Source organism: Drosophila nasuta, chromosome 2L, assembly GCF_023558535.2.
Source record: "Drosophila nasuta strain 15112-1781.00 chromosome 2L, ASM2355853v1, whole genome shotgun sequence".
Classification (NCBI taxonomy): Eukaryota; Metazoa; Arthropoda; class Insecta; order Diptera; family Drosophilidae; genus Drosophila; species Drosophila nasuta.
The window spans coordinates 17,457,578-17,481,822 of record NC_083455.1 but is presented as its reverse complement, the minus strand read 5'-3'; the positions used below and the strand labels follow the sequence as shown (position 1 = coordinate 17,481,822).

General features: G+C 37.4%; 1 protein-coding gene across 4 annotated transcripts in view; it reads right to left on the bottom strand.

Moving 5' to 3' along the window:
* Positions 1 to 24,245, bottom strand: part of LOC132794752 (CUGBP Elav-like family member 2) — a 146,087-nt gene that overhangs the window by 6,324 nt on the left and 115,518 nt on the right. For 3 of the 4 annotated variants that reach the window (XR_009633331.1, XR_009633332.1, XM_060805065.1), the window contains 4 exons: positions 11,407 to 11,588; positions 11,049 to 11,346; positions 10,792 to 10,986; positions 2,835 to 2,984 (listed from right to left, as the gene is read on the bottom strand). Coding sequence is in view for 1 of the 4 variants with exons in the window: in XM_060805065.1 (XP_060661048.1) it covers positions 2,835 to 2,984; positions 10,792 to 10,986; positions 11,049 to 11,346; positions 11,407 to 11,588 (825 nt within the window). In the remaining 3 variants the exon portion in view is untranslated. Of the gene's footprint in view, positions 1 to 2,834; positions 2,985 to 10,791; positions 10,987 to 11,048; positions 11,347 to 11,406; positions 11,589 to 23,760; positions 23,894 to 24,245 lie in introns of those variants that run through there. The other variant, XR_009633333.1, reaches the window with a different exon arrangement.

The following is a 24,245-nucleotide window of genomic DNA, read 5'->3' as shown; positions in this document are numbered from 1 at the left end:
AAATTTTATAGTATTTCTATGCCTTTTTTTATTTAAAGGTCGGAAGAATAGACTCTGGATATTTGTCTCAGTAGCAGCTAATGATAGGAGTTGAGCTAAATTATAGAATTTCATGTTAAAAAAGTTACACCAGTGCACTTGTTATAAACAATTTAAAAAGATTGTTTTTTCAAATTTTCAGAAATAGTTATACTTTCAGACCTTTAAAATCGTTTGTCATTAAAAGCACTTTAAAAGTTTGATTCTTTTTTATAGAAAACATGAAGTCATGACAGATCATTGTAAAAAACCCTTTGAATTGACAAAAATAACACAAATAGATTACTGATATATAATATATTTTGTTCAGACTCAATTCACAAAAAAATTTTTTATAATGAATACATAAGTAAATCTAAATAAAAAAAATGCAATGATTCATTGCAATAGCTCAAAAAAATAATATGAATGTGGGCGGAGAGATATAAAAGAATAGTAGACAAGAAAAGTAGCCGAGTTACTTTTATATTATTATAACAGTAAGTAAGAAAGTATCTACATAAAAAAATGTATTTTATTCTTCTGTTTTAAGATGTTAACAAACTAAGTTACTTAATCAGCTGCATGTAACTATATAAATATCAAAACCTATTTAGGCAGAATCTATTTCTAATTTCGTTTTATTCTATCAGAATCAAACTTGACTGCTAACCTTATCAAATTAACTTAAATCAGAGTCTCTAATGCGCATAAGCTGCAATTGATACTTGCGTAACTGGAGCATGGAGAAGAAATCCCAAATCCTCACTCAGTTTGTACAGTGTGTTGGTGTAACTAACTACATCTTAATATACGACTAATTATGGATCATGCATAACTTTTTTGCCACTTTATGATCTTACGAAAACTATGAAGTAGTTGGCTATGCGTCCCCCGCACATCTTACGACACTCTGCTGCTGTCCCTAGAATTAAATGCAGTGAAGCGTGGGAAGTAAGAGGAAACATGGCAGCTCGCATGTCGCATAACATGCGCAATTTGTTTGTATGTGGACACACACAGACACATACTTGGGTAACAGTCATGACTACGTCTTGCAGTATGTATTTTGTTGGTCACGAGGGAATTTTTGGATAGTAGGTGGATGGAGGAGGAGGAGACGTCATGAGTCAGCAAACCAAACAAGTCACAGACAAAGCATCCCGAAATGTATGCTACACAAAAGTCACTCAACTGCAAAAATATATCTCACACAACAGAGCAAGTACAACTCGAGTTACAGATACACAGATACTTAGATACATATGTGACTGGCTCGCCGAATGTCTCTCGGTGGTCTCACTAGACTCAGAGTCTGCTCTCTGCTCTCTGCTTTGCGACAACGACTGTTGCTTATGTAACCGGAAATATGGCAAAAAGTGCAACGCCAAAACATTTTCCGCTTGCATTCTGCCCCAGCGTCAGCGACATCGTCATCGTCATCGTCGACTATCTGCTTAGCGACTGACGTTGCTCCCCAATGACCTCCCTCCTCTCTCTCTCTCTTATTGCTTATCTAGCTGCCATGTGGTGTTGCAACTTTAATGTTATGTGTGCCACACACCGAGAGCAAAAGCAACAGCAGCGGAGACGTTGCAATATTTTCTGATATCGACGTTCACGTCTGACTAATGGAATTGTGTGTCAAGTGTGTAATATTTACACTGTGTCAAAAGCTGATAAAAATTTAAGCTGCAGCAAAATACCGTTCATATATATTCGCATTAGTTGTCTGTGTGTCTGCCTTTTCCTCTTCCTCATCCCTTTTGACGTTATGTGTGTGTGTGGCAAGTGTATAAGATGATTGATCCTATTGATTTTTCTTATCTTTGCCAAGTAAGTTTTGTGCTGCTTCCAATTGAAAAACTGGCTGCCTTGGATTGGGATTTGTGTGGAGGCAGGCAGCAATGCAATCAAGCCGAAGGTTTAAATCGAAATCGAAATCGAGAATGGGGCATTATGTGTAGCTAATACTTAGTTTCTTGCCATATTCGAGATGTTGTTGTTGTGTGTTGTATCTCAGAAACTAAGCTACTCAAATATAAGCTGCCTAAATGCCACAAACTTTTCAATTGTGAATTACATTTCCCTTTCGATTTCGTATTTGAGATTGCATTCAATAGAATATTCAACAATTTAAACTAGTTAAAGTTGCATTTTGTGTGCATCGTTTCATTCGTTTTTCCTGCCTGCTGCTGCATCTCTTCATAAATACATTAGTGGCAAGCTGCAAAGTCAGCTTTTTACATTGCGCAATAGCTCGAGCTGATGCTGATGCTGAGAAGAACAATCTAGCAAATAACTAAGTAGATTGACAACCAAACAGCGTTCGTGACAGGCAGCAGCAGTAAAAGGATGCGAAAGAAAAACCGCAAAATGAATGCGAATGCGAATGACGCTGACAGCAATGAGCGGGTTAATGCATTTGATGTTGCAACAGCACCAGCAGCAGCAGCAGCTGATGCAAGAACGCCAGCATTCAGTTTTATATAATGGCAGGCAACAGCAGCAGCAGAAGCGTGTGGCAGACGGACAAACTGATGGACTGACTGAGTGGCTGAGTGACTGAATGACTGACTGACAGAACCGCAGTCAGCCATTTTGTAGCATTTATCAAATTGTCTGGCGTTTAGACATTTCTATTTGTGCGCGACTGAGCGAGTGTGTGTGTGCGTGTGTGTGTGTGTGTGTGTGTGTGCGAGTTGGTTGTGCAATCTACCCCTTCTTCGCTTCTCTCTCCTCGCTGACACACTCTTCGTTCGTTCGACTTTCCTCCCCCTCAACCCCCAACAAATTCAACAATTTATTTCACTCACCTTCAATCTGCTTGCCCGCAGCGGCAGCCGCAGCAGCGCTCAACGCAACGCTGGCCAACGGGGAGGTGGACAGTGCTGTGGTGCTTCCAAATTGCGGTAAACCAGCGGCTGTTGACATATACGCCGATGCCAATGGATTCGGATCAGACCCTGTCCAAAAAAGAGAAGATGAAAACAAATTACAATTAAAATAATCGTAGTGCCAAAGAGATTAATAATTGCGGTTGAAATTGGTTTAGGCAGATGAGCAAAATAGCATGGATACAATAATTTAAAAATAATAAAAAGAAAGAATATAATACATTTTATATTACTTTATTTCATATAAATAGAATTTAAAAAATACTATAAATAAATTTAATATACAAAGGAATTGTATTATCAGTGCTTGAAGCAAAAACAAACAAAGAGAAATGAAATTACGAGAATGAAATTGAGCTCGCAAGTTGCAGACAATTACAATAACTTATTCCCAAAAATATTTTTTAGTACTTTTACATTTAAGTTACTTTCAATTCAATCCGTTTTAATATTGTGTAATAGGCTAAATTAAATTTCTAATAATGCCGATGGGCTTAAAAAATTCACCACAAGCATTTTGTGTTTATCGACTAACACCTGAGAGCAATCTCTAGGTCAGGATGACAACAGGCTGTCAGTGCAGGATGCATAATATTATGCCAAGGCTACCGATATTGCAACATTAATATAACTATAACATAAGTACAATTAAGTACTGTTATGCAATACGATGCTTAAAGATGTATCTGGCAGTTGACGTTTAAGAGTTGAATAAAGAGAACGTGCAATCAGAATGGTAAATAAATATATCCTTAAGAGAGATTTTCCATTACTAAAATACGCAAATTAAATCATGTTAAAATTAAAATCCGTACTGCACACTACTACACTACCGTACTACACTTTTCCTAAGTCATCCATTAAAGAACAAAACACGTTATACACTCTGCAACGATTTACGACTGTAGTTTAAAATCAAACTATATAATAACGTTTGGTACTACATAATTATGTGGATTTAGCTGACCTTCCATTTGACCTCGCGTCAGACGTAATTAATCATCGAATTTTACACACCACATCACGCGACGCGAGCGACATTTGATTATATTCCAGCAACAGCAACACACACACTCTTGCACACACACACAGAGACAGACACATGGATATACAATTGTAGAGCGAAGCAGTGTTGTAAAAGTAATACATTATATAAATCTAAAATTAATTTGTTGTGCATACGCCATGTGGTACACAACTCACCGACTGGTTTCTAGCTATAGTTTTCTCTCTGTCTCTTTTTTTACACTCTCTCTCTCTCTCGCTCTCTCTCTCTCACTCGCTCGTGTTCGCTTTGTATGCTCAGGTCTCTGGTTTGTGTTTTGTGTGTAATTTGACGCCTGTTGTTTGTTATTTAGTTGTTTTGCGTGCCCGTCATGCAATGCAATTTTGTGGTTTGCAGTTGTCCAACTGCCACATGTCCCCGCCCCCCGCCCCGCCTCTTTGTCCACAGCTTCGACTGTTATTAATGAGTTTCCCACTGCATGTGTGTGTGTGCGTGTGTGTGTTTGGGTGTTTTTGGCGTTGACAATGAGCGTCCAGTGCATTTGATAACTAATTTGGCTAATAACAAGTTATGATGTCACGAGACGAAAGCCATCAACTGACAGAGAGAAAGAGAGAAAGCGGGGGGAGAGAGAGGGAGATAGCGATATCATGCAACTGCGAGGCAAGTTTGAATTTCAGTCAAGTTTTAAATTATTTCCATGCCATACAAAATTATACGAAAAGTTCTTCAAAGAAACGAAATACACATACTCTTACACACACACACACACACATACGCAGCAACATTTGGAAACTTTTGTGAGATTTTACAGATTTAATTTCAAAAGTTTTACCCCATGTGCAGCAGTAGCAGTTGCTTCACCTTCTTTCTGCTGCTGCTGCAAGGTGTTGCAATCAATTTTTGGGGGGCAACATTTTTAATTTAACAGCTTGCCAAGCTGCAGAAAGAGAAGCCTGCACAGTCTTTGGCAACATACAAACAAAACAAACAAAAAAAAAAAAAAAAAGAAAAGCAAAAGCAAAAGAAAAAAAAAACAGCCAAAGGTAACGACAAAAGCAAAGTTTTCAAACAAGTTTTGCATATTTGCCAAGAAATTGAAGAAATTGTTTTAATTGTTGTTGATGGCGAGCAAAAGCAGACAACCAGAGGGGAGACAGAGAGGTGCACAGGATAAAGGCAATGCTCGACTCTTAGACAAAAGTCAAAAGAAGAACAGAGTGTAAGTAGAATGCATGCAACATGTCATGTTGTTAGGCTACAGACTAACTGAACCTTTCACCTGGCCAATAATAACAATCAACTGAGGCACAACAAATGCAGAACGCAAATGTTGCTGAGTTGACTGCAATCATTTGATACTCTCAATACCCTGTAGAGTGTAAGTAAAGTATATACATTCTAAAGACTTCTAATTGGATAGAGTAGAGAATAGAGAAATTACAATATGAAATCAAAAATTTAATTTTTTTGACTTCATACATTAAGATAGTTTTGCCCTTCCCTTGACTACTCTAAATTTGGGTAACTTTATTAAAAATAAAAGGAATATAAATATAATACTTATACTAGACAAGACTTTGTCAATTCAAAAATGCAGTCAAAAGAAGAGCTGACTAAACTTAAAAGATATACAAAATAGAAAGTTTTCGAATTCGATTATTTTTGCACTTATCTTAAAACAAAAAAAAAAAAAAAATTCAAATATTATTCTTAGCACTAATTAAAGTACTAATCAAGAGTTAAAAGATTCATTTTTACTCAAAATAAGAAAAATACTTTGGTATATGTTTTATTCACTTTAAATAGTCCCACACTTAATATTTTCGCCAAAGAATTCAATATGTAACATTTTTAACTTTCTTTAAAAAATAACAGGATATGCATTAGTCAAACTATAGTTACTTAATCTACTCCTCTCATTTAGATTTTAGTGGAAAACAAAAATTATTTAATGCCTTTGCTTCTTCTGTCTCTCCTTTCCGAGTGTTGCCCGTTGGCATTGACTTTTGGACTAGCAAATTTTTGCAATTTCAAGGCGAGTTTGTTGTACTCTATTTAAGTTTATTTTTTATTTTTTTTTTGTCTAGCCAAGACTTTGCCACTTGCAGGCACTTCAAGACTTTCGGCAGTTGTTGTTGCTGTTGCTGTTGCAGCTGCTGTTGCTGTTGCTGCTGATGTTGTTGATTTTGAAGTGCAAAGAGCGAAAAAGTGTATAAACAAACGTAATGGAGAGCCATGTTGAAAACAGAGTTGAAAACGTGTTCCGACAATGGAGCACCCTAAAAATCAGCTCTCGAATATTGTGAAAGTGGAGGCGGCAGGGTTGCAGAGTGGAAAGTGGGAGCTGTAGTATAAACTACATAGTTTACTGCACTTTACAAAACTTTGATTAAGATTTTGCCGTTTGTTGCTTTTGCAGCTTCGTCTGCTTTTGTTTCCACTTTTCTTTTTTGATTTTGTTTACTTTTTGGCTTTTGATTTTGTTTTTTTTTTATATTTTTTGGGGGTGGTGGTAAAGTTTTGAATTGGATGCGCTTGAGATTGTTTCAGGATTTGCCTGATTCTTTGTTGCCAAATACTCTCGTATTTTTGCTAATGCTAATAAAGACCAATTCAAACTGTGGCAATGGCTTAACTTGGCTCTCAAAAAAGGCAATGCGAAGCCTAGACACAAAAAGAGCATAGAATGTGGAAGACTTTCGATTTGATGAAGGTAAATATATTAACAGTTGAAGCGAAGAGATGGATAATAAATACATAATATAAAGAAAAAAACAAGAATGAAAGTTGGAAGAATGAAATATGGTAAAGAAATGCCATAGTACCATTTAAAAGAAAGAAATCACACAACAACAAAATAAATGTACCATATTATCAACCTATAATAAATTCTCGAAAACTAATTTAAATCGTGTCTCAATACTTGTAAATACAATTTTTTGTTTTTATTAGAAACAACAGAATGACTAAGGTAACAAGAATAAGTAAATCCAAAAGTAATAATTGGTATATCGATAGTGTATTACATTTAAAATATACTAACGAGCACAAAATATATCAGATTGCCACACAAAGATCCGATTGCAGTTTTCGTTTTTTGCATTACAAAAGTATTTCTTAAATAACTTATACAATTTTTATCTGATTCATCTTACACTAAATCTAAAACTAATTCAAAGAGTGCTTTTGTGTATAATTTTATAAAACAATAGAATGAGAGAGGCAACAAGCCAGCAACAATTAAGACTCCATCTATAGGCACATGTTGTATTTTTTTCTTTTGAGTGTGTGTTTGCCGTAAACAATTTGTAGGAAACACAAAGCGCAGAGAGCGCAATTTGTTGGCCCATTTCATGAGAACAACAACAATAACAACAGCAATCAACGACAGCAAACACAATGCAAACTCCAAAAGTGATTTTATAGTATAGTTTATGTTTCAGCTGGCTCCCAAAAAAAAGAGGCAATTCTAGGCAAGGAGAAAACTCCGAAAATTTTCATTTTACACATAATTTTTTTCTCCGCAATCTTTTTGCCCCAAGGGAAATAGGCGCTATGTAAGCGTGTGTGTGTGTGTGTGTGTGAGTTTTCTTTTCTCTTTACTGACCCCTGTCAGCTGCAATGCTAGGGCAGCAAAACGAGAGACTATGAACTCCAAGATTTTTGGTTGAGTAGTTTCCACAATTTCTTCGCCCAATTTCTGCAGAATTTCTCCCCTCTTATTTGTTTCGAGAGGAGACGACGACGTGGAGGTTTTCTCTTTTAGAGGAATTTTTAATATTTCATTAAATTAAGTGCCCCGGAAATCGTTCAAGTGGCACATGATGAGCACGCACAAGTGCACACAACACACAACTCAGCCGCAAGCATAGGCAACAGCTTCTAGAAAAAAGGAGGCGTGGCCAAAGACAAGTGCTTTGTCTACAACTGCTGTTGTCTTCTGTTGCTGTATTTGTAGTTTAGGCAGACACGAAAAATCCGCTTAAATAACTTGGCGTTTTTTCTGTTCCTTATGCTCACTCTCCTGTATTGTGTTGTTTTTGGCATTTCTCTGGTTGAGTCAGGCACTTTTTTCACGGTTCGCAGATGCTCATGAAATTAACTTGGTAATGCGCAGCTTAGTGCGAATATTTTTTAGGGGGATTTCCGAGAAAGAAGAGAGAGTGAGAGTTGTAGATGGGAGCTGGGGATAAGCAGTTGATTTTCTTTCGTTGTTAAAAACTCAATAATAGCTGCGTGAGGCAGCGAAAAAACCCAGTTAAATGGAAGAGAAGGGGTAAATCTTGATGCTCTTCATGGAAACTGAAGATATTTTTGGACTTTCAGGAAGTTCTCAGAAGGCAGATATATATTTGAAGATTCTTAAGACTCATGAACTGCCAATTTAAATATGTTTTCCAAAGATATCGCTTCTCTTCGATTACCCGGTTAATGCAGAACTTTTTTTTTTGGAATTTTCCATCACTCAAAGTAATTTATTGGCAATTATAACAAATATTGTCTACCTCTCTTTAAAGCTGAAAAGTTGTATTTATTTTTAAAATTAACGCAAGGTTTTTTCTGCCTTTTTTGCCTTTGCCATGAAAATAATTTTTTCACAGTTCTAGCAAATATTTGTAACTTCTCTTTAAAGCTGAAAACTTTATTCATTTGTAGAAGTATAGAAAGGCTTTTTTATCTGTCTTGCTTAACTTATTTCTTTGACACTTTAAGCGAATATTTTCCACTTCTCCCCATTGAGACTCTTCTTCTTTTAGCCCTGTGTTTTCTATGTCTGTTTCTTGGGATCTATTGGCAGCGCAGGCGACAGGCCATAATTCTTAGACAACTTATGTTGCATTCGTACAACATTCGTTTTTATCGTCACATTGCAAGGACTTGCAACTGCTGCAGCGAGGGTTTTTGGCGCGATAGCTGCAAGTTGCAGTTGAAACTTGCTTCGCCATTGCAATTTGCCCCCAAAGCGGAAAAAGCGGCAAGAAAAAAAGTCAATGAGAGTCACTGCCTCTTTTCCCCTACCCCCCCCCCATTTGCTGCACTCACAATTTCCCTTGACTCATTGCCACTCCTTTGGCACTTGCTTTTTGCCTCGAATGCTGTTGCTGCTGCTGTTGATGTTGCTGTTGCTACTCTGTTGCAATAAGTTCCGTGTTGTTAATTTCACAAGAGAGTGTAACTTGTAATTTTGTGCGCTGTTCGTTTGCTACGGCTTCACTTGACTTTTGCGCTGTAGTTGTTGCAGCACTTGCCATCGTTGTTGTTGTTGCTGTTGTTGTTCTGGCTGCTGCTGCTTTACGGCCATCAACTTTGGCGCGTGACGTAAACGACGACGTAAAACTGCAGCCACGTGAGCGTTACATGGCATAAGCATCGCTTCGTTTGCTTTAAATGTCAGCTTAATAACCATTATTATTAAGTTTTTTTGCATCATCAATGAAACCATAAAAAAGAAAGAAAAACAAACAACGAACGGAAACGGAAAACGAAATTTCTGCGTCAAAATCAGGCGCAGCAAATCGAAATTCAAATCAAAAGCAGAAATTTACAACATCTTCTTCCTCTCACCTGACGATGCTGCTGCTGATGATGATTTGGCAGCTGCTGCCTTTTTTCTTAAGAGACCTGTGTGTGTGCACGTGTTTGTAGGGGTTAAAAAACATAATTTATATATACATTGTTAGATCCACGTTGGTTAGCATGGAGAAAGAGAGAAATAATATGCATGTTAGAGTTGAGTTCGATTATATACATACTTAATATATATAAAAAGTCTTAAGGCAATCACAATTCCCAAAACTCAGTCACTCGAAGTAATTTGAAAACGAATTCAATTAACTCTGACCGAATTTTCTTTTAGACAACGCAAGATTGACAGGCAGAAAACAAGACAAGAAAACAGCAGTCCATTCCTCGGATCTAAAATTAACTTCAGAGAAAGTGCTTTTTCAACTGGCAACACACGCGTCTAGCTAATGAATTAGGCTAATTGATCCAATTATCTGCCACATGAGGCAGATTTATTTTAAAGCATCCAAGAAAAGATTGTATGCGCATAGAATGGAATTGATTTGATGGCAAAAGGATTGAGTTAATGTTCACTTCAATTAAGTGCAAGGAAAAGATGGAATGCCTTGGCCCAAAAAAGGATGAATTTGTAATTACAGAAGAATTACTTGAGCATATTGCTAACTACCTATTTAAGTCATTCCTATTTTTATAAGTGAATATTAAAAAAGAGTTTAAGAGAATTATAATTTTAAAAATAGATGGAAGCATTATTGAAATAGTCTATTGTTATCTGATTATACTTATAAATAAAGAAGAAAAGAAAGAAGTCTTTAAAACACATTAAATATTGCTTTAAGCCTGCTTGCTAGAATATTGAGTTCAAGGAGAACGTAAACGGACATCTTGGCTAATATCATTAATAAGCGTTTGCTATGCAAACTGTCTATATTCGTATCTTGAGCAATTCTCACGTCAGCAATTTAGTTAACCCAATTATCGCACAATATTCTAGAGACAGCACAACAACAAGGCGGCAACCACATGGCATCATTATGCAAGTGGCAAGCAGAAGACCACGCGACTAAATAAAAGCAAACTAACTAGCTAAACACAAAAGCCACAAGTGATTTGCCCAGACATTACAGGCAATAAACACACAGACCTCCACAAAGAGAGCAAAAAGAAGAGGACGACACATTTGAGTGGCGACAAAATAATTAGAAATCGATAAAGTGGAAGTCGAAGTCGAAGAGTGTATGAATAAAAGGGAAAGCTTTGGGCAGCTGTCAAGGCTGACAGCAAAATGGAAATTAGTTGATTAGAGTTCGATGTGTGTGTGTGTGGGGGAGAAAGACTTACACAAAAGTGCCGCAGTGTTGGTCAATTGCGCGCTGCCCGGCGAGGTGGCAGCATTCGATAGACTCGGCTGCGTCATGGCGGCAATGGCAGCCAGATTTTGTACGGAAAGTGGATTGAGTAAGCCAGCAGCTGCAGCCGCACTCGTCGTGTCCTGCGTCGAATTGTTCTGCTGTGCAGCACCCAAACCAGTGAGCGCTGAAAATAAAGGGTATAAATTAGTATTAGTTAATGTAATATTTATATAGTATTTCTCATACCTTGCAGCAGTTGTTGATGCAGTCCGACTGTCTGTAGCTGCTGCAGCAATTGAATGCTGGCAGGTGTTAGAGCATCGGCTCCCATCACTGGGGACGGCTGTTGCGGTGGGTTTGGCAGTATCGGTGTCGACACACTGGTCGCCGTCTGTCCCAATGGTATATTGATGTTTGTGGCCAAATTCCAAAGATTTGCCTGTATCTGTTGAATCTTTTTCTGCTCCTTCTCCTTTTGCGTATCCGCAAATTTAACAACCAACGGCGATGTGCAGCCCTCCATGATTTTATTCTGATTCATAGTCTACAAAAGTAAAGTGTAAACAGATTGCTCTTAAAGCAATGTAAAGATTACTCTACTTACAACTTTAATGGCCGCTATGGCGGCGTGTTTGGTGGCAAATGTGACAAAGGCACAACCTTTGCTCTGACCGTTCTGATCCCGCAGCACAGTGCACTCCTCGATGGCACCGTGAATTTCAAATAGTTTGCGCACGTCGTTCTCGTTCAGCTTCTTATTTAGCATGCCCACAAAGAGCTTGCGTTCTGCAAAGAGAAGAAAGAGATTGTGTTAGAAATTATGGTAATTCATTTAAGAAAGTCATTGGTTTGTCAAAAAGTCTGAAGTCAACTAAGTATCTATTACGGTTGGTTAAATTTTAGGTTTGTTTTTAGTGACTTAATCTTTGTAATAGGCTAGCAAATCTGGATAGCGTGGCAAAGCTAGTAATATTGTAACATTTATATAACTTTATCAGAAGTGTATTTGAGTACTGTTAAGATATATGCAATACGATGCTTAAATAGACATAGGTACAGGCAATAGTATATTCATAAAATAAATTTAAAATTTATCGCAATATTAAAGACTGATCAAAGATGTGCCATAAATTTGCCATCACCAAATCCAGCCATTTTTCATGTTTTGCATATTTCTTAAAGATAAGGATAATAGATATTAAAATAGTTTGTAGTCAGTCAGCGCAAAATCATAATCAAAAAGTCAGAAAAAGTCAATTAAGTATCTATTACGATTTAAGTTCGTTTGTAGTGATTTAAGCTTTTCAAATTATGATAAAATAGAAAAATAATGCCATAAAATATTTTAAAAAATATAATATTATATTAATATTACAATATTATTAAATATTATTAAAAAGAAATATCAATGATATGGCATCAATATGCCATCACTAAATTCTGAGATTTTGCATATTTTAATAATTCTAAAAGATTAGAATTACGACTTCAAGACTCTATTGAAACATGAGTTGACAAACATATAAATATTTTAAGATTCTTATAAATACAAAATCCGAGATGCATTTTGCAACTCATTTATACCAGCTAATCTGATAATTATTCACACTAGTTACAGGGTATCAGCCAAGAATTCTAGTATGTTAGCTGACGTTGCCTTGGCCTTGGTAAATTAATCGCTGCGTGAAGAAAACGCAATGCGGAAAGCCTCAACCACAGCAGCCTTCAACACACAAACAAACACACACATACTACCAACAGCATACAAACACACACACACACACACAAGTACACACACAGTTGTCGCCAAGTCAGTCACACAAAGTGAAATGCGAGACGTGAGTTCAACTCGCAGTCTAAGACCGACCTCAATGATATCGCATGACAAGGTTTGCAGTCGATGGCAACTGCTGACATTGCTGTTGCCCTAGAGAGGAATATTCAGCACCTACTTCTTCGCTGTTCCCCTTCTCACCCAAGTAGTTGGTTGTCCCAGTTACAAGTGGGATGAGGGCAGGGCCAGAGATCAGTGACCAGGTGAAGTGGAGTGAAGTTCGCTTTTAGTTAATTTTGCCATTTAACATTGCTCAATTAATTTTGCATAAATTAAAATTTGCGAATGGGGCACAGTCTGTGCTCTGCAAGAGTTTTGGTCCCTAACTAATTGGCGCACATTTAACATATCGCCAAGTGTTTGCACAAGGGGACAACACATAATGTGTTGGAGGTAGGAGCTAATTTATTTGCACAAACACGCAAAATGCGCCGCTGGTCAAATTAATTGTTATCAAATATGCAATTGGCCGCCAGCTTTCGACCGGAAGTGCAAAGCAACTTCCCTTCTCTCCTGCCAACTAAATAATTAATGCGCCTAAATGCGGTTCATTAAAGCGTCATTTTTTGCTTGCATTTGTTTCGCCAGCATTTTTAAAGCCAACCACCAAGAAGATCGTTTATTCATCTATCTAGCTTTTAGTGCGAAAATCTAATTACACTAATATATGTATGTATGCAGTTTTTGCAATTGCCAGCAACATTTTTTCACAGCAATTATTTCGCATAATTATTCTGCATTTTATCATCGCATCGATGGTTACGAATTTTCGATTGTGCCGAAATTTTCATTTTATTGTTTATAATTGCAACAGCAATAGCTAGAAACTTTGGTAGTACATGAATTTTCCTCTGTTTTCGAGTCGAAATCAATTAAAATCATAATTAAGCTATTTATGGAAAATATTGATTATTAGCTCAAAAGTGTAGCGAACACAGCATTTTATTTAAGCATAGCATTAAGTAGTGTTATTAATATTCTTATCGAAGTGCAATTGTGATCATTATAATGAGCAGAGAATAATACCTCCACTTGCCAAACACTTAAAGAGCCAAATGGCCTTTGCCCCGCCACATTCTAGAGTCACATCGCCATTACCATTCCCACAGAGATAGAGCGAGAGGGGGGAGTAAAGGGAGAGTTGCTGCATCATCATCGTTATCAAATGCAACCGCTGCCTCCATCGGCAGCATCAGCACTTGCATTATTATTATGATTATTGCAGCAGCAGCAACGGCAGCAGCAAAAGCTAACTGCACTTGAGCTATATTATCATAATCCCAGTAGCATAGCATTGCAACTGCAACTGCAACAACAGCAACAACAACAACAACAATCAAATTCCCACCCACATTGGGCAAAAAAAATTTAAAATTCATTGAATTTGATGCGTGTCGATGCTGTTACTGCTGATGGTGGTGGGGAGTTGGGAAGGTGGGGAGGTGTGTGTCCTGCCATGGCTGACTGCCAACACACAGTTTGATCCTGTCATCTCCCTCCTTACACCTCCTCCATTGCTCTGCTGTTGCAATTGCAGCAGAGAATTTGCTGTTGCAAGCACTTTTGCGGCAGTTGCAGCAAATGTTATGCCAGAGATATGCCAACGAAACTTCTGCCAGACTCTCTACAAATATTTAGTTGTCAATTTTCTGACAGCGCGACCTTACATTTCCAATCGAACTTTGCTGATGAATATTAGCAAAGTTTATAGGTTTACGAAAGCCAATGCTCTAGAAATAAGTTAGTGTAAATTTATTTTTTAAATAAAATAAAATAGGCTTAGGAAAGCATAAAGGGCGCTTTAAAAAAACTAGTTGATACTTTTGCAATTGCAATTAGTTCGCAATTTTGAAAATAATAATTCAGTTTTCAATAAACATCAAATTAAGTATATTAAATATCAACCTTTATAAAATATTCTGATCACACTTTACAATCAGACTGACGCTTCATTGGTTATATAAAAAACATCGAATCGATCACAATTATTTCTTAGAATACATGGTAAAGTATCACTAACTTTTTTCAAACGATAAAATTGAAACAATATGCAATTTTAGATTATTAAGTTATATCGACAACTGCAATATATTAACGATATTTCATTTTCTAATAATGTGCTTAGCAATTAAAGCTTTATAAATTTCCAGTTTCTATTTTATTATCCCATTTAATTGCCAACCTTAATATCTCAACTTTAAAATGCGCTTCCTTCGCAGATATTTCCAGAGCTTAAGCTAAAGTTTGCTCAAGTGCAATTCAATTTAAATTTTAATGCTCAACTTCAAGTCTCTTTCGACGGCCTGCAGTGTTCTTCTTGCTCTTTAAAATATTAATATTGAGACCTGGGTCCAAGACTCACCTCTTTCCTCCCTTTCTGCCTCCCCTCTTCTTGCCTTAATGCAACTAATCTGCTTCTAGTGGCGCACATTAAGTGTTGCCACGCTTTCGACTTTAATTTGAAAACATAAAGCATTCTGCATCCACCTGCAGCAGCAGCAGAAGCAGCAGCAGCAAGAGGCAAAGCAGCGACTAAGTGCGGCCACTTGTGCAAACACACACACTCAGTTCAGTGTGTGTGTGTGTGTGTGTTTTTTTGTGTGTTATTTTCATTTGGCATTTTGCATGCAACTCAACTAACCGAGCGACCACTCAAAGAGAGAGAAAGAGAGAGAGAGCAAAAACGCAATTCAAACCGAGAGTAACCAAATGTAATGCACGTCATATAACATCGACTCGCCTGATGCTGATGCTGTTGATGATGATGTGAAGCACACTGTGTTATATATGTATATGTGTGTATTTACGATATCGGCTGCATTTACTTTATATCCTCATTTCTTTTAAGCATCAGCGCGCACATTCTCGTTATCGATTATTTCCATCTTTATGCTAATAGTTGTGTGTGTAAATCATAATCATGCGAGTTGGCTGAACAAATTAACATGTTGTCACTGTGCAGCAGAATTTCTTCTCTCTCTCACTCTTCCTCTCTCCCTCACACATTTTGCTGATTCCGTATGTAAGCGGGTCATATTTGCCGGCTGCACTCCAGGCTGCTGCTGCTGCCGTTGCTGGCTGCTGGCTGTTTTGTGCCCTGGACTCTCTGCCTCTGGCTCTGACTCTGGCTCGTACTCTGCTGCACCTGGACCTGGGGCTTAGCTTATTTATGTCACAAATATGAGAAGCGCGCGCTCCTCGCGTCGTATACGCAATGCCACGGCTGGTTAGCTCGGCTTGGCTGGTTTGCCCGCTTGGATGACTTCGGGGTTGAGAGCTGTAGCTGTAGCTGGAATTGTGTTGCCTCTGTTTGGTTGGTTGACTGGCTGCTGCCGCCTGCCTGCCTGGTTGGTTGGTTGGTTGGGTTGGGTTGGTTGCTGCCTGGTTTGCCACTTTGCATGCATCGCTGCGTGTTTGGCATATTTAACAAATTTTCGCAAAAATAATGTAACGCCCAATGGATGTCCCCCCCTCTCAACGTCTCCCCTTCTCTTTATCCCTACCTTGCTGTTGTTGTGGCTGCGGTTTTCATCGAGTAGCAGCAGCAGCAGCAGCATTTGTTCAGAGGCGGGTCAGCGACTGCTGCTTCTGCTTCTGCTGGCTAAAATCTAATCAAGCGCTGCGGCCAGGACACCAGCAAACTTATCAATAAGCCACATTCAGCACACCACACACTTCTCTTCTCTCCCTTCTGCCCCTCTCGCATAAACGCATTGGCTGCTGCCACACATTTGCATGTATGGAGCGCGCGAGAGAGGAAAAAAAAATATATCACCTTGCCACCTAATGAAATTTCATCGCCATTTTCAGCATATTTGGATCTGGGAGCAGCTTTTCTCCTCTCTGCATTATTAAATTTAATTTTGGGTCGAGAGCGTCGAAGAAATTATGGCAAATATTCTTCATTTCATTTCGTTTTTCATTTTTCGTTTGGTTTCTCGTTCGCTGCTTCTTTTGTATTCGCTTCATGCATATAAAATTTAAATTTTAATCGCAAGCTGCAAATGTTCATTGGATTTGCCTTCAAAATGTGCACGAAATATTCTTCTAGCAGCAACTAAAGCATGAGATGCCAGTTGTGAAATTGAAGCTGCCAAGGGGAGAGAGTGTGTGTAAAGTGTGCAGCTTTTTTGCCATGAGTGAGCTAAGCTACCACTTTTGGACTCCAGGTCGAGTGTTTGTGTGTGCGTGAGAAGTGGGAGAAGAAGCAGTGCCAGGAGAAGGGGGAAACACAGGAAGCACAGCAGCAGTCAAGTGGCAAGTGGCACAAAAACCTGTGCTCATGGCTGCACTTAGAAAATATATGAAATAATAAAGCTCAAACATGAGTCGGCTGTTCGTGGTTATAAATTTGACACGATTTCAATACAATAAAAATTAAGTATTTAAATACTATTTATGCAAATATTTCAATCCATCAAATTTTAGTTTACACAACTTTAAAATGTATTATTAAATCAGCATTAAGAATACAATCTTGAAAAAAATACTATGTGAGAATTGTTATAAGAAACCCTCCAGGAATTCATAAAATATTGTACAACATTGTATAAGAAAACTAGCTTAGAAACTTTAGCATATTTTTAGAAGCTTTTTAACAAATATAACATTTGCATTTTTGTTGAAGAATCCTATTCTATGCTCAGTTGCTCTTTTACCAAAATAAACTTGCTACCACAACAATTTGATTCACAACAAAAAAGAAACTATTCTAAACTCTGGTTGGAAACGAAAGTAGAAAATTTCAATCTAAAAGCGAAAGAAATGCAAAATAAGAAAACTGCACGCACTATTCAAATGTGAATTTATATATGTGGTATATCTATATCTCTATTCGCAGCGGTTTCTTAACGCTCTCTCTTCTGCGCTTCTAATGCTCTTTTGTATAAATTTGTATTTTTTTAAGCCTTTTGCCTTTCCACCACTTGGTAGTCGATTTAACGATAGAAAGACAACAAAAGTAGCAAGCAGCGACAACTGCGTTGCCATGTCCTTTATCCTTTGGCCACGCTTAGGGCGCTGCTTTCTGTCTCCTTTCTTCGCCTTCGCTTTCGATTGCATAAACTTCTTTGGCAACGAATTTACATTTTAATTGCATTGAAATTTGTTTTTGTCGTTGTCGCTTCACCCTCGAAGACAACGTTTAATCTATTTCCAAAATATTGAATATCAAGTGGAAAAGGTTCTCATGCAATGCTAAGAGAATATATGTATATATATATACTTATATATTGTATATATCTTTTTCAAAATGTATACATCAAAAGATAATTGCAAGGGCAGCAAGTTTTCGCATAAATTTCCATTATGCCATAACTGCCAACACTTTTTGGGGCTTTGGACCAAATACGAAAACCAGAAATAAAGAAAATACTGGTAACACACAAAAAAAAAAAAAAAAAGGGAAATAAATTCAAACACTATCCCCTCAGAGCAATTTGAAGAAACTTGCTCACATTTATCACTTGGCCAAAGGCAATAGCAAGAACAAGAAAACAGCAGTAAAAGCAAAACTCTTGTCACACACACACACACACATTAGAAGAAGAGACAATAGTTCACACAGGTTAATAAATCGATATGACATTTTGAGCCCAGTCAGCAAAGTGAGTGTTGTTGTTCGGTTGTGTGTGCTGCTTATCCTGTTACAACACCAACAACAACAACCACACAACAACAACTAATGCCAACAACAAGCCAATAAAATGAGCCATTCTTTTCCTCTTCTTATGCTATGCAGAAAAAAGCAGAATATGCTGGAGGCGGGGGATGGGGATGGGGATGGGGACAAATATACAACTCTACAAGCATAAATTTTCATGTAAAGGCAATAAAAAGGACATGTTTTCATACTTTGCTCTTTAGTACACAGAGGACAACACAACAACAACAAGAACAACAACAACAACATAATCAAGAGCATAACAATAACGAGGCGAGTCCAAAAATTATTTGCATTTTTACACATTTTGAGGGTCAGCCAAAGGACACACACACAAAAAATGAATGTCCTGCATGATGTCCATTATGTGTGGGGTTAAAACTTTTACCCAATGATCGGACAATGCGTGTTCTCCACTGTGTGTGTGTGCGTAACTGTGATAATGGGTTTCTGTGTCGGAACTTTCAACTTCCTTTATTGCATTTTATGGGTTCAGCTTGGGTTTTTATTCGGACTTCGTTTAAGGATATTAGGATGTGTAGGCAGGCAGACAGCATGTTGTTGTTCTTCTTGTTGTTGTTGTTGTTGTCACGATTCAGAAGGTTATGATTATGACATCGAATTCTGTGTTCAGCTTCTCTATACAACGATAAGGTAGTTATTTTTTTTTTGTTGATTTTTATTCTACAAGAAATTGAATTATGCGTAAATTCAATGCAAAACATGTGACACTTATGCAAATGGGGTTCTGTTCTTGGGGCCCTTGGAATGTTTAATAACACAAATGGAGCACTAGAACTTCGGCAGTATACTAAAACATTTATGGAATTTTATGCTAACTTATTTCATGGATACAGAAATTATATCGAATGTGAAACAATTTTAATATATACGCCATAAAAGTCATCTCAATCAATGTTTATTGACATGAAACTGCATTAAGGTAAGAGTTAATGTGGACAAAAGTGGCCATAAAAATGTATAATACAAAAATTACAAAAATGAAATCGGTTTTCAAACATAGTTTTCATTCATAAGTGTAGTAAATTAAGATAATATTTAAAATACTTGTATATATTATTCATACTGCTGTTTTGTATGTAATCTCATTATATAGCAAAAGAAATAATCCAAATAACACACATTGAATATATGGATTGTTAGATATTAGATATTATATGTTTAGATATTATTATTATACCCATTACCAAGGGCCTTAGTTGACTTGGCTGACAATATTTTGATATGTTTTGTATCACTATACATAAAATATAGTTTTTGGTATATTTTTAGCAATTTGCGGTAGCTTTCTTACTTGTTGATATTGAACCTCGTCTTAAAAAAAGGATTATGGCAAGCGATAATTATTCATATGTACATACATTTTTACCTTTTATTAATATTGTCAAACTGAGATAAAAGAAAAGAAATGGTTCGAAAGTTTTTAGTAATAGTAAAAAAAAGATTACTATTCATGTAAGAGACTTGATATTTTCACTTAATTAGTACACTTGTAGCAAAATGAATTTACTAGCTTTAACAGAACGTTTAAAGACTGCGACTAACATTTATTCAACTGCAATTTGTAAATATTGTGACTACCAAATGAATATTCAGCAAAGTGAACGTGAAAATTGCAATGGGGGCATATGATTATCCTGAAGCATTCCACAGGCATGCAAATGTCAGTTAGTTAAGCCGCCAGCCAGTGAGTCAGTCAGTCAGTCAGTCTATCAGGCAGTCAGTGAATGCTGCCATCATTCATTCACTTAGACTTGCACTCAAAAGCAGCTGCCAGTTGCAGACGCCTCTGTGGCCACTTGAAGCGCGACTGTCAAGCAGTTAGCTTTGGCTCTGATGACCAGGAGAGGAGCTGAGAGAGTGAGGTAGAGCAGACAAGACGCGATGAATCTGACGGCGTGTGGCGCGATAACTCGCTCCTAGCTGACTGTCTGACTACTATGCGCCTTGCATCCCGGCATCCTAGCGGGGCCAAACAAAGTGTGAAGCATTTCACTAAAAACCAATTCATTTGCATAAAATGGCAACTGGAAATGCAGCCGAAACCAGGGAGCATAGCACAGTCCACAACGCTCAGATTAGAAAATGGGCCACGTCATGGACCCCCCAACACTTCTCTGTGTGTGTGTGTGTGCGTATGTGTGAGAGTCCTTTACAATGTGGGTAAATGGCACACGCGTTCGCCAAATGCGAATGTGAAAGTGCATTAGGCACACATACACACACACACTAGAGGAGATAGAGATAGGAGGAGTGGCCAAAAAGGGAGTGTGCACAACTTTATGCAGGCCATAGGCAATGTGGCTTTTGTGGCCAGGCCACGCCAGGCCTTCGTATGCACATGCTGATGGGAGAGAAAGAGAGACGAGACCAAAAACCAGGTCCTGGGTGAATTGTCGCCCGCCTGCTGCGTTTTTGGGTCAAAGCAATTAAAGGTTATAAATTTGTGTGCGCAAAAATTACATTTTTTATATACGCTAGAAACTCTCGGAATACTCACAGAGAGAGAGGACAAAGAAGAGGGAGAGGGAGTCACAAGGGGGGTCCTTGGGGGTCGTCACGTGCTGGCTACGTGGCCAGTTCATTTGGCGTTTAATTTAGCAGAAAATTAAAGTCCAGTTAAAATTTGCATGCCAATTTGCTTGCCAGATTTATGAACTGAATGCAATGTGAAAGCAGAGCAATGAAGCGAGCTCTTTGGGCTACCAAATATGATATGATAATATGGCATAATTTCGTGCGACAGATAAATATGATTATAGGCATCATTGGAAATAGAATGAAATTAATGGGTAGATGTGACAAATTTTCAAATGAAAAATGGCAAAGAGAAGTGCACCGAAAAAGGCGATAATAATAAAGATTGAATTTTTTGTATATTAGCAAATTGGTAATAAAAAATATACCTAAAAATGAATCAATTTCAAGATAATAAGTATGATAGCTTACCATTATTCAAAAAAGTGAGGTATTAATTTTAAAATATACCAAATTATTATATCGCAAAAATAATTAAGAAAATTAAAACCAAAAGATATATTTAGTACATTTACACGGTAATATATTCGAAATATACCATACAGTGCAAAATATACCAAATTGTCAACCAAAGGGAAAACAAAATTTAAAATGTATAAAGTTAAAGAGAAAAACTTGCTTTTAAAGAAATTAAAATACATTACAACTTAAGCTTTTATTGAGATTTTGCATTAATATTAAAACAACTCTTTGAAATGAGATTATTATAAACTAAAATTCTCATAACTTCTCGTCTGTTGTCACATTACAATTTAAATTTTTAATCTCAATTACCCAGGAGATTTTTTTTATGAACTTCACTCATGATGCGACATACTTAACTCTGACCCCGTTGTTCCTCATCCCCGCCCACTTCACTTCACTTCAATTCCATCGCATCGCATCAGCAGAGTGCATGCAGAATGACATCATTCACAATTTTCCTTCTTCCGCATTAAGCACAAAAAAGAAAAATTGGAAAAACAAGAGAGAAATACGCGTGCAGGGAGAACAAAAAAAAAACAGAAACAAAAGAAACATATGCCAAACATATTAAAAACCATGTCAATGCCATTGTCTCTTGCTGTTGCTGCCGCCTCCCACAAGCCACGCCCACATGACACACGCCTCTTTGCCTCTTGCCTTTCGCTTGGCCGCAATATACACTTGACTTTAACATCATTAACACACATTCAACTTGTGGTGCAGTTCAACAATTTTGCCATTCTTTTTGTTGTTGCTGGTTAAAAAACAACAACAACAACGACAAAGGAAGTGAATCTGTTCAGAACGTATATAGTATACGTATATATATAGCCAACTAAGAGAAGATATATACTTTGACATGTGCGTGCTGCTGGCATGACACTTTGGCTGTTTGAAATACTCGGGGATCAATGGAGGCTCAGGTTGAAGCAGCTGCTGCTCAAGCTTCAACTGCAATTTCATTTCATCTTCGACTTTATGTTGTTGTCACATGGTTTTATGGTGAGCACACACACACACACATTTATATTTTACACTTAATTTTGTGTGAAATTTACTGTTAAGCGACAACACTTATAAAAGTTTTTCACCTGTCGCACGCGCTGCATGCGGCCTTTGTGGCCAATTGTCAATGAGGCAAAAATTGCAGTTAATAAAGTTGAAAGGCAGAAAATACATTGACGAGACATCAAGCTATGAAGCGAGAAATACATTTGGATATTATCAGAATGTAAAGTGCGTGTCTTAAAATATGCAAGACAGATTATAGAAACGAATAAAAGTAAGTTTAATTCAAAGTTTAATTTTTAAGAACAGCATAAAAGCTATGCAAAATATAATTGTTTTGTTCTTTTGAGTTCACAATTGGTATTTCCTATTAAATTATTTTGAAGAAAAAAAAACCTTAAACATCTTTGCTCTTTCTTTCTATATTTAAGAACTATTCATCTAAAAATATATAAATAAATATACTAGAAGAAATAAAGGATTCTGAATAGTTAAAGACGACATCAAAGCGAAAGATTTTTACTGATTTAGCTATGAGATCTTTTCTCTTTAAAGTAAAAGTAAAAAGTTTCGTTCTTCCAGCAATTATATATTGATTTTTAACGTCAATCCTTAAAGACTTTCCGTGAAATATATATAAAAAAAAAATAAATAAAAATAAGGAATACTTAATTGATTCTAACTTTTACTCAAATGTACAACAACAACTATTAAAATAAGTAAAGCCAACTTTACATCTTTTAACTTTAAATATTTAAAAGACAATTTATGTAAAACAATATAGAAATAAGGAAAAGCGACATCTTGAAGATAAGTTTTGTTCTTTCAGCAACTCTCCAACTACTATTCTCAAGAACTTCAACTTAAATATACAAGCACTTGAACTATCTTTAAGCCATTCAATGGTCCTCCATTTAGTTGACTAAGAAGCGGAAGCAAACAATCGACTGTCATTTTGTTACGCTGATTGAAGCCAAATCCCCCTGAACTTTATTTTTGGCAACAAAACTTGCGCTGTTTCGGCAATTTACTTAATGACAACACTGCTTGGCAATTTGGTGGCCAATAAATTGCTTTAATTACCCAATTTTAAAGGACAGCAGATGGACGTGCACCAATCAGACACACAGTAAGAGGGAGAGAAAGGTAGAGTAAGAGAGAGTTGTCGCTAGCAACAATTTGGAATGGGGGAAAAGATGTTGCATGCAACTGCTACTGCTGCTGCAAGCCAGACTGAAACAAGGTAGATAACACTCAACATCAACAGACCATCAATAAGGAGAAACAGAGAGAGAGAGAGAGAGTGAAGAGTTGAATGAAGATGGACAACTGAGCTGAGGGGGTGTATGGATAGGGAGCCCGTCTGTCCGTTTGTCTGTCTGTCAGGAGAGTCACGAAGCTGTTGTTGAGGTTGAGCGACTGTTGCATACCTGGCACTGTGTACGGTGATGGATGCAACGATGGCAGCCAATATGCTGAATTTATTGGCGGATAGGATTTATGCGTGGCATGCGACAACGATGCCAGCACCGATGACGCTGACGATGACGACGCTAAAGTTGAACCTGAAGCTGAAGCTGATGATGATGATGTTGAGGTTGATGATGGTGTGCAAGTGGAGGACAATGCCGCGATGTCGCTATTATTGGATAAATTCTCAATTACTGACGATAATTGACTGCTGCTGGCAGTGTTGTTGCTGCCACTGCCACAGATGCTGATGCTGTTGCCATACTCAGTTGCTGTTGCTGCTGTCGCTGCTGCTGTTGATGCTGCTGCTGTTGCTGCAGTGTTGCTGCCGCCTTGGCTATTTACGAAACCAATTGCAGTTGAATTATTTATCATGTCAGACGACGACGACGACGACGATGGCGACGAAGAAGAGAAAATTCTTGAAAATACTTTACACTTATTT